Here is a 13,534-nt window from a genome sequence, read left to right on the forward strand (position 1 = left end):
AGAATTAATTAATTAACAGCTTGTTAGAATTCTGGGATTGCAGTTGAGGTTGGAATGAAAACCAGCATACACAGTGGTCCCCCAGGACCGAGTTTGAGAACCACCGCCTTCGTGTAATAAGGCTGTGTTCTTTTATTTTCTACTGCACATGAGTTACTGTCCCTGCAGCGTGTTCAGGGGTCTCCACGGCCGTTGGAGACCGTGCTTCAGTTCTCTGCACCGGGTTCTCTGTTACCGGGTTCTCTGCTACTGGGTTCTCTGCTACTGGGTTCTCTGTTACCGGGTTCTCTGCTACTGGGTTCTCTGCTACTGGGTTCTCTGTTACTGGGTTCTCTGTTACCGGGTTCTCTGTTACCGGGTTCTCTGTTACCGGGTTCTCTGTTACCGGGTTCTCTGCACCGGGTTCTCTTCACCGGGTTCTCTGCACTGGGTTCTCTGTTACCGGGTTCTCTGTTACTGAGTTCTCTGTTACTGGGTTCTCTGTTACCGGGTTCTCTGTTACTGAGTTCTCTGTTACTGGGTTCTCTGTTACGGGTTTACTGTGCTAGGTTCTCTGTCACCGGGTTCTCTGTTAGTTTTGCCTGGGGCTGGGTTCTGTTGCTTATTTAAGCTGTCTGCTCAGTGCATGCTATTAAAGGGTGTTTGTATTTTCCTCTCCGACTGACTTCTGATGTTTTTTTTAATCTTGTGCGAACACCGACTCACCGAACACCCAATCACCAAAAAACAGATCTGTAATCGAAGCAATATACAGCAGTCTGTCTGTAATCAGGCCAGTGCTGAGCTGTCTGTAATCATACATGCTAAAGCCAGACATGGTGATCGGATTCTTATTTTGCCCGTAATAGAATCTGTGTATTTTCCTGTCACCCACACACACACACACACGCATGCACGCATATGCACACACACACACACACATACATGCATGAACACACATGCACATACATACACACGCAAACATGCATGTATGAATGCACACACACACACTCGCACACAAATGCATGCATGGATACACATGCACACACACACACACACGCATGCATGCACATGCACACACACTCACACACACACACATGCACGCACACACATATGCATACATGCATGTACACACACACACATGCACTCACACACACACACAGGCAAGCATGCACATGCACACACGCACATGCATGCACACACATACACACACACACATGCATGCACACACACACACACACAATGCTTGTTTTGCACATATGCACAGCTGCATTCTCTGTGGGTTCAGTGTGATCAGACAAGCTAATAATGGCCTGATCTGACTTTTGCCACTTCCTGTGATAACAAAGGTTTTGCACAAATATGCGTGACACATAGGTCAAATATCTGAAATTCTTTACCCTTCATAGTCACCAGTAAAATTCCTGCAGATTACAGACAATTTTTTCAAGAAACAAATTTTCAAATTTAAGAAACAAAATTCTTATTTCATTTGATTGTACATTTGTATTCGTAACCATGTTTCGCTGTGAATGATCAGAAATCTGCAGACAAATATTCAGATATTACCAGCATCTAAAGAGCTGAAGTATTTCAAATACGTATTTGTCCCAGGTCAGGGATGCATGCGCCACACGTGCATCCACGTGTGTGAGGTTGAGCATGCGTATGCGCATGTGCATGTGCACACTGAAAAACTTCATACAATTAGTCTTCATCAAGAAGAAACTTGAATTCTCTTCATTTCACATTGCATATGCAGTCAGCTGATGGTCAGCTGATGGTCGTAAAACTATTGAGTGCACATACGTGCAAGCCGCTCTGGATATGAGTCTCTGCTGAAACGTATTAGAATGTGACAAAAAAAAAATGCCAACAAACAAATAAACAAAAGTCAATATTTTAATCAGGTTTATTGTATTACTTTTATTAGTTGTTTTTCCTTTTGTCTTATTGTAACTTTTTCTACTCGTTTTGAATATACTTTCAACATAATGCATGAAAAAACTTTATGACATTATTATTATTATTATTATTATTATTATTATAGCAAATAAATAATCTTATAAATGTACTGTGTCCTGTTATTTCTGCACAGGTGACAAGACGTAAGGACAGAGCAATGAGTGGAGAGACAGTTTCCCTGTCTTTCAGAAAAAATGATACTGTCATCTGCCCGAAGAAGAGGAAGGGGAGGAAGATGTCCAGATAGAGATAACAAACAGTAGATAGCCAATTGGGATGGTATAAAACAGTAGTTACCTTTTAAAATTCAAACGGACAATTGTTCGAAAGATTGCATCATCGCACCTTGTATCATCATATAGATAATTACACATATGCATCATTATTGTTGCATATAATTATATTTGGTCATTTGCAAAGTGCACTTAATTTTAAATTGGTAATGTCAAAAATATATACACTTGTGTTCATTACATTCTTGTTGTCTTATTGTTTAAATGGTAAACAATTAACACAACATATCAGGCATTTACCCAGTTTTTTTTTTGCCTGCTGAACTTCTATGCAATCATGAGCCAGTCCCTGTTTACTGTATGTTGCAATAATCTCTTAAACACAATTAAAACCTTATTAAAGATGCCTTCCAGGCCGGTTTTCAACAATTTCGGGTATATTGGTTTCCAGCTAAGAAAGAAATAACAGGGCTGTTCAAACCAGGGCTCCTAATCCTGGTTCACTGTCATAGAGTTTACATAGGAACTGGAGAGGGTGGGATGTGTTATTATCTTGGATATGTGTCTGGTGGTTTTTGATACAAGCGATGGTACTTTCTGCATGTAAATAATTGTTCAATAAAGTTTGCTATAAAAATTTTTAAAAAGTTTCCCGCTTCTACCAGGGTTACCAGTGATTGTAGTTATTTTGGTGTGAAGAAACTGTTAAGTTTAAAATTTCTGTTCAAAATAATTTAATTTGGCCAGGGTAAATTCCTAGTTTTGAATGGACTTCAATGGGGAAATTTGCTTTTCGTCAAGAGAGGCTTACTTAACTGCAATACCTCGAGTAACCCACTTGAGTTCTCGAGCTTCATGGAGAATGGCAATCCCTGGTCCTGCGATCACAACGGATTACAATGACTTCTGCAGTATTTAACCGGAAGTGATTCAAACTAGTGGTGCCTTCTTTTTATTGTGGCTCCTTGCAGCCTGGCGGAAATTCCTGTTCACCAATCATTTCTCTGCTTTAGTAGGCTATTCAGTCCTTGGTCCCTCCTTTCTTAGGGGGGCACTTCCGCCTTTCCGTGCTCTGTTGTTGATTGCTTCTTGCGATGGACGAAGGCTCGAGACGTGATCGTTTTGGAGACTGAGAAGCTTGTCCGGTATATGTTGAGAAAAGCAGAGCTCGGGCGAAGTGTTGAAATGGGGTGGGACAGTGTTGCTGGGCTTTTCGTGGCTGGACTAGCTATATTCCTGCAGTTGCATCGTATATCAGGTGAGGAGCTGCATACGACTTAAAAAATAGCTTGGCAGATTACCTGTAAATGCGCGCATAGTCAGCAAGACGACCACTTGAGCTGCCTTGCTTGTTTGATAACCACTGCCCCAGTTATCCTGCTACAGCAGGCAGGTTCATTTAACAGTGAGCAGCGTGGCGTGTGCTCAAAACAACAGTCGTTATGTGCGAGTTGTAGACTGACCCAGATCTGTTAACTAGCTTTTTGAAAACAGTTCGTCTCTGACAGCGTGACAGCGAGTCCACGTGTTACGGGACCCAGTTGGCAGGATGATATATTGAACTGACGTTACTAAAGTTCTGGGCTAAATAATATTCACAGCTCTTTTCTCAAAACCGCTCACTCGCTGCCACCCCCACCCCCCTCTCTCTCCCTTTCTCGCAGCTCTCGGGGTAAATGAGCTCTTGTATTTCAGAATCCTCAGCCCCCCGGACATTGGCTACATTTTCAGCGCTGCTCCTGCGCGTGACTTTGGCAGCGATTTTGTGAGTAAAGCCGGCAGCGAACACGGTTGCTAACGTAGCTCTTACTTGCTTCTCTGTTTGAGGAAAAAAAGAAGGTATTTTCATATATTTGCATACAGCACTGGCTGCAGACACGCACGGTCACCTACTGTAGCTGAGTGCACTCCTGTATGTCACCCTGGTTCAGAGTGTGTTCTGGGAGACTGAATGTGAGTGTACCTGTGCCGTCAGACGTCTTCATACGATGAGATCTTCCTGGTGCCTGCCGAGCCTGTGGACGGATGCTCTGAGCTCAAGAACAAAGACCTTATAGAGGGACAGGTTACCCTGCTGGAGAGAGGGTAGGATGCGCTCATTACATTACAATACAATACATTGCGTTACAGGCATTTAGCAGATGCTTTTACCCAGAGCAACTTACACAACTTTTACATAGCGTTGCATCCATTTATACTGCTGGATATACACACTGAAGTAACGCAGGTTAAGTACCTCGCGCAAGGGTACAACAGTAGTGTCCTACCTGGGAATCAAACCTTTGGGTGACAAGACCAGTCGTTTACCCAGTATACTACACTACCGCTCATCCACGGACTCACCAGATACTCTGTACCTGTCTCCCTTCCTGTCCCCCCTCTCATCCCCCCTTCCTAAATATTTAACCCTTATTATGCCTTAATGGATGCCAAAACAGCAGCTCCGTTTCATTAGTGCGTGTGAATGTGCGTGTCCGTCTGAATATCCGTAATGTGCCCTCCGCTCCTGCAGGGGGTGCTCTTTTGTGCGGAAGGCCCGGGTTGTGGAGGAGGCTGGTGGACGAGCGGTGCTAATAGCAGACGATGCCTCGGACAATGACAGTCAGTACCTGGACATGATCACAGACGGGACGGCAGACCGGCCCAGCATCCCAGCGCTCTTCCTCCTCGGACGGGACGGGTACGTGTAATGCCCACCTTTCTACTGGAACAGTCCCCTTCTCAATGGTAAACTTTGTCTCTGTCTTTACCACCCCTTTACCATCCCCTCTCTGTGTGGGATGATGATTGGTTAATTCTCTCTATGTGGGATGATGATTGGTTGATCCTCTCTCTGTGCGGGATTATGATTGGTTGGTCCTTTCTCTGTGCAGGATGATGATTGGTTGATCCCCTCTCTGTGCAGCATGATGATTGGTTGATCCTCTCTCTGCAGGATGATGATTCGCCGCTCGCTGCAGAGGCAGTCCCTCCCCTGGGCGGTGATCTCTATCCCAGTCAATGTGTCTGCCCTCGCCTCCTTCCCCCTGCGCCAGCCCCCCTGGACCCTGTGGTAGAACACACACACACATAACACACACGCACACATACACACACACATATACATACACACACACACACACACACACACCCATAAAGACGAGCAGGTGAACTAGTCTGAGAGAGACCAGCCTTACACTGAAGTGTGCTCTGGTCCGTTCTCCAGTGGACATGCTCCAGATCTCCCACAATACCCTTCATTGTGATGACAGACACAGCTCGCTATCCAAGGTTCTTTTCTCTTTTAAAAATTTTTGCTTTTGTCCATTGTCTATTAAAAAAAAAAAAATTTCCAGTAAGACATTGGGAACAGTAATTGTTATTTAAATGAATATGATTTTTATTAATAAATGAGTATGATTTAAAAGCTTTGCTTATGAGATTACTGAGTTTCGTTGAGTGTGTGGAATAGTGAATGTGTACCAGTGAATCTGGGTGACAAGCCAGTGACCATAATAGACATAGGCAAAATAGAATTCTATTCAGGTTTTCTTGTTATATTAAAACCCTGCAATTGACAAAAACTGCTTAATACACCCAGTTTTCAGCCCTGGGCCTTTTTTAGTGTTGGATGTCTGGGTTATAATGGGTTCTGCCGTTTTGATTTGCACAGAGAGAGAGACAAACGTCCTTTTGCCTTTTCCAGCGGCCCCACTTATCAGTGCTGATGGTCAGTTCTCTCTGTGAACTCCAGGGGGCAGTATTGTGCTGTGAATGCCCCAGAGGCCTGGAAACTGAGCTGTGTGCTTCTCCAGACCCTCCTGTGTGTGAGTGTATGTGAGTGTTTTGTGTGTGTGTGTGTGTGTGTGTGTGTGTGTGTGTGGTTGGCACGTGGGCGCAATTCGTGCATTGACACTCCGCCCACCCAAACAAAGCAAAGTTCACGGCTCGGTTCATGTGACTGCAGTGTGAAGTCCCGCCCTCTCCTTGCTTCCCCCACAATTCCGGATGCTGTGATCATGCCCCCCCCACAGCCACCTGGAACTGTGATTACAGGACAGTGTGAGTCGCCCCCACCTGTTCCCTCCGAGCTCGCTCGCTCACGCACGGCAACAGCACGGCAACAGAAACGGCCTCTTTTCATTAAACACATTCATAATTTCTTTCCCCATAAGGACACAAGCCTTATTGAAACAGCCGTTCCCAGCTAATACTATAACTGTGGATCTGTTAAACGCATATATGACATTACACAGAGTTCCAGGTCCCCAGTTCCATAGGATGTGACAGTGCTGATAAAATGATGCATAACTGGCTTCCTGCTCTCTCTGACTGCCCCTCTGAGCTAAGCTGGATGTGTGTACAGTATGTGTGTGTGTGTGTGTTTGTGTGTGTGTGTGTGTGTGTGTGTGTGTGTGTGTGTGTGCTGTGCTTCAGTGTTTCTAACCACTGAGATGAGCATGAATTCTAAAGTTTAGAAACCATGGAAACACAGAAACAGCGTAAATAACACTTGGGACAAATCCAGTGGTTTTTTTTTTCTTTTTCTTTGGAGTGAAAGAAACTCTGGAGAGATTATTTAATTAAAACAAAAGGACAATTCATGCTGCTGGAACCCTCAAGCTGTCTGGGCATGAGTAATCTAAACTCAGAACTTTCCCAAGCAGACTGTGACAGAAGCTCACACCTTGTTTCTCTTTTAATCTATTATTACAAATAGATTTCTTCGCATTAATATTGTATTGTCTCTAATGTGCGACAATGGCTTCCGTGATTGATAATTTCACTAACTGATAGGTGTAATGTTCAAACCCTCCTAATGTGGCAGGTTAACAAACGAGGAAAGCTGCCAGGGCCAGCAACAGTTTAATTTCTGCTCTGATGGAATATTTGCTGCATCTTAGAATTACAAAAAAAAAGAACAAAAAACAGAAACAGATGTCTAGCTCTGTAGAAAATTAAAAGTAACTGTTCTGGAAGAAAACAGAATTAAAATCTTGCAGATGCGTCATTTCTGTGAAACAGAATTCCCCCCCCCTCCCCTTTTTTTTAAGTGCATATGAGGACAGGGTCTTGTATTTCAGTTTGTGTGTGTCTGTGTGTGGTGCGCTTTTGTATGTGGGTGAGGTATATGTGCATATGGGTTGACAGCTGGTGTGTGCTTTATGATTGCGCGTGTGCATGCGCGCGCGCGCGTGTGTGTGTGTGTGTGTGTGTGAAGAGAGTGAGAGTGACGTTGGCATTCCTAACTGCTCAACTTAATTCCAGCTTTATTCCCGATTGATAATTGAGTTAAACAGCCTCATCACCATTTCAAGAACACCACAGATCCTCTACAGTAACCAGAAGTGCAGCTCCTGTGTTCCCTGCATCCTGCATCCTCTCCACTTGTCCTACCCAGCAGATCTCCCTCTCTCCCCAGTTCTTCTTTTTGTCCATTGTTGTGGCTTTAGGGGGCGTGTCCTTCAGCCAGTACCTTGGTCTTGATGGTGTCCTTCACCCAGTACTTGTGGAGTCTTGATGGGCATGCCCTTCAGCCAGTAAATTGTAGGAGTGTCCTTTGATGGGCGTGTCCTTCAGCCAGTACCTTGTGGGAATGTCTTGTCTCCAGACCACTGCAGGTGTGTCTTTTGGTGGGCGTGTCCTGCCTCTCACAAAATGTGGGCGTATCCAGTGATGGGCACGTCCTGCCTTCAGCATATTGTGGGTGTGTCCATTGATGGGCGTGTCCTGTCTTTCACACAATTTGGGCGTGTCCTTTGATTGGAGCTTCCTAATTTCAGATGAAACCCCTGAACGTTCTCACAGGAACCAGAAGCACTTTCTCCTGCTCTTTCTGGCAGGGCGGGGGGGTCGGCCTGTGTGGGGGGGTTGGTCCGTGAAAGGGGGTGGGGCCGGCAGGGAGGGTTCCTCCTGACGGGGGTCAGAGTTTGGAGGAATGGGGGGGATAGCCGGGGAGGAGCTGGGATCCAAGATTTGGGAATCTGCTTTCATCCAACGCTGAGTAAAACTTCCCTCCTGTAGCCTGAAGTCATTTTCCACACTGGAGAGACAGAAAGATAAAGAAAGTGATTAAGCAAAAGATTTAATAAAGAAATGTCACTTCTGAGTTGTGTTTGTTTATAGTGTATATACAGTGTTTGTGTGTGTGTGTGTGTGTGTGTGTGTGTTTGAATGTGAGGGTGTGTGTGTGTTAGAGAAAGAGAGAGAGTGTGTATGTGCCTGATAGACTGTGTGTTTATGGGTGTGTGCATGTATTAGAGAGAGAGAGAGAGAGAGAGTGTGTGTGTGTGTTTTGTGTGTGTGTATGTATGTGAGTGTGTGTGTGCGTAATAGAATGTGTGTGTGAGTGTGTATGTATTGGCGAGAGTGTGTGTGTGTGTGAGTGTGTATTGGAGAGAGAGTGTGTCTGTGTGTAATAGAGTGTGTGTGTGTGTGTGTGTGCGTAATAGAGTGTGTGTGTGTGTGTGTGTGTGCGCGTAATAGAGTGTGTGAGTGTGTGTGTGTGTGTAATAGAGTGTGTGTGTGTGTGTGTGTGTGTGTGTGTGTGTGTGCGCGTAATAGAGTGTGTGAGTGTGTGTGTGTGTGTGTGCGCTTAATAGAGTGTGTGAGTGTGTGTGTGTGTGTCCAGAAAGTGCCTGAAGCTGCCCTGGCCTGAGTGGCTTCCCGAGTGAGCAGAAGGAACAGAGGGTTCCAGATGAAAGTTTTCAGATGAAAGTCTGAGGCGGGAGCCAGTGGCTCTGAGTGCATTGGGTTGACTGCTGTGGGGGCAGCTGCCCCATCAGACCCAGAGAGACACTGAGAGGAAGAGGAGGGGCGAGGAAGGGCACGTCGGCTAAAATCTATTACGGTATCATCACTTCATCTTCATAATTCTGCGTAACCTGACACGCGTCAGCAGTGCGGACTTAAGGACAATAGCCATATTGAGGTTAGACTGAACAGTTCCCTAAAAAAAAAAAAAAAAAAAAGGCAAGCCATATATCTGTAGCATGGACGATTCTGATGTTTCATAACCCAGATTATGAGTAACGTTCGCCCGCTTTGCCACGTCACACACAGAGAACTGCCATCCCGTCTTTCACACAGACCCCCGGGGAAAGAGGAAGAGAGGAACAGAGAGAGAGAGAAAGACGAGTTTCCTTCCAAGTAAATCTTCATCTTACTGTGAACAGACGCACGTGCACATGCACATGCACAAGCACAAGCACACACACACACACAGATCAGGACATTGTGAGGACATTGTCCTTGCAGGTGTGGGGATGTGTCTTACCTGTAGATGACACAGGAGTTGTCTGTAGAGTTTCCATGTCCCTCCTGACTGGTCCTGTAACTCGTTTTCCTGAAATAACGAAGCAGTGATGAGGTCACAAACAGCCAATCACAGCGATATCTCACAATTTCTAATCTTTCAAATTCAAGTTGCTTCTTTGGCAACTATATATGCAGGGAAATGCATATACAGGTCTTGCCAAAGTCACCCAAACTCCATAAAAATATGAATACAGATGAATAATTTATGACTCACTACACTGGCCCCACTCCAACCTCTAGCCCCTCCTCCCATGTATGGCTCACCACTCTGATTGGCCCCACTCCAGCCTCTGGCCCCTCCCCCTCGGGGCGACTCACCGCTCTGATTGGCCCTCCTTCAGCTCCAGGTCCTGGACGGCGTGCAGCAGCAGGCGGATGGTGTTGTGGCTGGCCTCCAGTAGGCCCTCCAGGCTCTGCAGCCGGGTCTTCAGGCCCCGGACGTCACGCGCGGGCCCCCGGGGCCCCAGCAGCCCCCCCTTGGGGCCCCCACCCCCCCGGTCCCCTGACACCAGGCCCCCCAGGAGTCTCTCCACCTCCTCCAGCGTCCGGGCCTGATCTGGGGTCAGTGGCGGGTCTACAGTCCCGCATGAGTCATCGGACTGCTGGCGCGGGGCGGGGTTAGGGTTTGGGGCGGGGTTAAGGGTGTTTGTGATCCTCCCTCCCCACTTTTCCCTCTCGCTGCCCCCCCGTGCAGGGGCCACCTTGCTTGGGGTTGGAGGCGTGCTATGTGGGCGTGGCATGGGGGGAGTGTAAGGTGGGCGGGGCATGGGAGGACTGTGATTTCGGTGTGCCCTGCAGGACCCTTCTTTGGCGGAGCAGTAAGGCGGAGGGGGAGGGGGCAGGGGTGGGAGGGGCAGCTGTGTCTGCTTGACTGCCCCCCTTTCCCCCCCTCTCTCTGTGTTCTCAGCAGTGGGCGGAGCTACGCAGGGTGGGAGAGTGTGGGGCGGGGCAGCGTGGGGCGGGGCTGGGCGGGGCGGGTCTTCGTTTCCCGGGTCACTCAGAGCCCTCCCCAGCCTCTGCCTCCTGATCTGGGCGGGGCCGTTAGACCCGGTAACCATGGAGACCGGGGGGCAGTGGGAGGAGTCGGTACGCAGTGGAGGGAGGGGCGGAGAGATTGGCTGCAGTGGAGCTGCAACGGGGCGGGGCGGGCGGTTGGGTGTGGCCCTCTTCATTCTGTCCTCAGGCCCCTCCGTCCCGACGACGTCCTCCAGGCTGTGACTGTGGGTTCGAGTGACAGACAGGGGCAGGGGAGGGGGAGGGGCCAGGGGCCGGCGGGCGGGGCCCGGCGCGAGGGGGTGGGGGGGCACCCTCGCCAAAACGGTCGCCACGCCACCTGCGGGTCCCGCCATGTCGTCCCGCACCACGCCCACCGCCGCGGAGCTGCTGCTGGCGCCCCCCGGGGGGCTCTTGCGGTTTGGGTGGGGGCTCCCCGGCCCCGCCCCCAGCCTGTGGCGCTCGGGGACGGCCCGCCCGCCCGGAGCCACGCCCCCAGCGTCCTCCTCCAGGTCCTGGAAGCGGACGCGGTGCGTGCGGCGGCGGCGCGGGGTGCTCCGGTCCAGCAGAGCCGACCGCACGGTCGCGGGCCGGGCCTGGTCGCGGTGCGCTGCGGTCGAGAGGCGGTCCTGCTGTCTGCTGACCATAGCCGACCGTCCTTCTGACAAACATGATGAAGGTGAGGATGATGAAGCGCCACACCCAACAAACAGCGCTATACCCCACAAACAGCCCCACACCCAACAAAGAGCGCTATAACCCACAAACAGCCCCACACCCAACAAACAGCGCTATACCCCACAAACAGCCCCACACCCCACAAAGAGCGCTATACCTGACAAATAGCACCACACCCCAAAAGCACGGGGGTTGGGGGGGGTGAATCACAGCACAGGGAGGCCTTCAGAGCCAGAGGAATGGGGGGGCACAGTGAGGATTTGGGGGGGGGCAGGGACGTGCGAGTGGGTCACATAGAGAGGGAGAGGGGGGGGGGGGGGGGGGACAGGACCGGGGTTCAGTGACAAGTCAAGATTGACGGCACAAGTCACAACAGCTTACACAAGCACTCACCCCAGTTTACACTCCCTTTTCTCTTTCTCTCTCTCCCTTTCTTTCTCTGTCTCCCTTTCTCCGGTGAGAGCAAAGCTCAGTCCTCTTCCGTCTCTCTCTGCTTCCCGGTCTCTCGCTCCGCTTCTCTGTCCCTCCCTCCCTCCCTCCCTCTCCGCACTCTTCTCCTCCTGCGTCTGAGAGAGACGGAGGGGTTTAGAGGAGTCCGGCGGCGCTCACCCCCACACAGCCTCAGTGAACGGCTGCACACCTCTCTCCATCTCTCTCTCTCAAACTCCCTCCATCTCTCTCTTTAAGTGCGCCTCTCATGCGCAAGCTGAGGCTTCCCGTTTCAAAGTCTTGTTCTTGCTCTTTCGCTGACTCTGTCTATCTCTGTCTCTCCCTTCCTTCCTACAGCTTTCTCTCTCTCTCTCTCTCTCTCTCTCTCTCACACTCTGTCTCTCTCTCTCTCTCTCTCCCACTCTCCCACTCTCTCTCTCTCTCTCTCCAGGACTCCAGGTTCACTCAGCTGTTATTAGCATGACAGGCGGTATCTGACGCTGGCGAAGCATTTCAGGAAACGGGCGTAAGGCCCCCCCTCCCGCCTCTGCTCTCTGAAATTTCACCCCTCAGTCGGGTTCCAAATGATCAGTTCGGCCCAGAATGGTGATGGATTTTATGTGTTCTGGTATTTAAAAAAAAAATTAAAAAAAACAAGTTTAAAAGGTGAGAAACACCCCCCAAAACTCCCATAAAATCACTTTTGTTCTATTTAATTTAATTTTGAAATGGACGTCTGATGTCAGAATAATGGGGAGGCTACAAGTCAAAGCCCCCCCCCCCCCCTCCTCCTCTCTCACCTCCTCCTCTAAAGCACAGAACCCCACATCATCTTCCAGTTCATTTGAAAAACCCATCTGCCCTCAGGTCTTTTTTTCCTTCTCTGTGTCTTTATTTATCTCTCTCTCTCTCTCTCTCTCTCTCTCTCTCTTTCTCCACCCAGTTCCGTTCATGAAGGCCAGTGCAATCACTGTATGAGTGTGTGTGTGTGTGTGTGTGTGTATTTGTGTGTGTGTGTGGGTGTCTGTGTGTGTGTGTGTGCACGTGCTTGATTCACTGTTACCTACCCCAGAGTGTGTCATAATTATTATAGGGGGAATAGCAGAAGAGGAGAGAGAGAGAGAGAGAGAGAGAGAGAAAGAGAGAGAGAGAGGATAGAGGATAGAGTGGGGAGAGAAAGAGAGAAAGAAACGATAGAGTGGGGAGAGAGTGGGAGAGAGAGGGAGGGAGGGAGGGAGGGAGGGAGAGAATTGGTTTGGCAGCTCTCCTTTGGCTCACCAACAGAACTGGAATTAGAATTTTTCTAATTTTAAATTTTGAATGGAGACGGCAGACAGGAAAGGAGTGCAGAGAGAACAAGGGAGAGAGAGAACGAGGGAGGGAGAGCAGAGGAATGGAGGAAGAGCAGATGAGGATGAATGAGTACGAAAGCTGGGAGGGTAAGGATGAAAAGGAGAAATAGTGCGGTCAAAGAAAATGAGGACATGAAAGATAAAAGAAAAAGAAAAAAAAAACAGCCACCCCTTCTTTTTCCCCACTCTGCAGTCAGACAGCTGAGCTGCGCAGCCACTGCAGATCCGTGCATCTCACGCAGCCGCCGCAGTCAGGCTGCAGAGCCTCGGTCCACCAGAGGGGGCGCTATACTGTGGTGAGGTGAGGTGTACCCTGACTTCGCGGCTCCTAGCCTCAGGAGTACGAACCGTGCTCTGTACAAACCTGAACTGCGTCCCATTTAAGAGCTCAATCAGCGACTCATCACAACAAGCAGCAACACTGGCGGCCGATTAAGAGAAATTGAGTAATTAAGTGCGAGGCAGTTAATTTAAAGATTAATCTGGCTCGAGTGACATTGCTACCCCTGATCTTTTTCGAGGGGCAGATACTGCGTAGCCACTCTAGTAATTACCATTGTGGATTGGTTTACGGCACTGCAGTGCGACTCTGGCTCCCTCTGGTGGATG

General features: G+C 48.9%; 1 protein-coding gene across 1 annotated transcript; it reads left to right on the forward strand.

Moving 5' to 3' along the window:
• The first annotated feature begins 3,182 nt into the window (after positions 1-3,182).
• On the forward strand, positions 3,183-5,583 carry LOC135233467 (protease-associated domain-containing protein 1-like). The gene is made up of 5 exons (XM_064297047.1): positions 3,183-3,435; positions 3,842-3,942; positions 4,153-4,262; positions 4,690-4,857; positions 5,113-5,583. Exons 1-5 carry the CDS (start codon positions 3,327-3,329, stop codon positions 5,231-5,233), a joined length of 609 nt encoding a protein of 202 aa, XP_064153117.1. The 5' UTR covers positions 3,183-3,326; the 3' UTR covers positions 5,234-5,583.
• Positions 5,584-13,534: the final 7,951 nt, after the last annotated feature.

The sequence above is a fragment of the Anguilla rostrata genome, chromosome 10 (assembly GCF_018555375.3).
Source record: "Anguilla rostrata isolate EN2019 chromosome 10, ASM1855537v3, whole genome shotgun sequence".
NCBI lineage: Eukaryota > Metazoa > Chordata > Actinopteri > Anguilliformes > Anguillidae > Anguilla > Anguilla rostrata.

Excerpts from the sequence above, each read along its gene's own strand:
- LOC135233467 (XM_064297047.1), top strand. The coding sequence starts at position 3,327 with ATGTTGAGAAAAGCAGAGCTCGGGCGAAGTGTTGAAATGGGGTGGGAC. Across the intron at positions 4,263-4,689 it reads GTTACCCTGCTGGAGAGAGG|GGGGTGCTCTTTTGTGCGGA; the intron begins GTAGGATGCGCT and ends CCGCTCCTGCAG. Across the intron at positions 4,858-5,112 it reads TTCCTCCTCGGACGGGACGG|GATGATGATTCGCCGCTCGC; the intron begins GTACGTGTAATG and ends CTCTCTCTGCAG.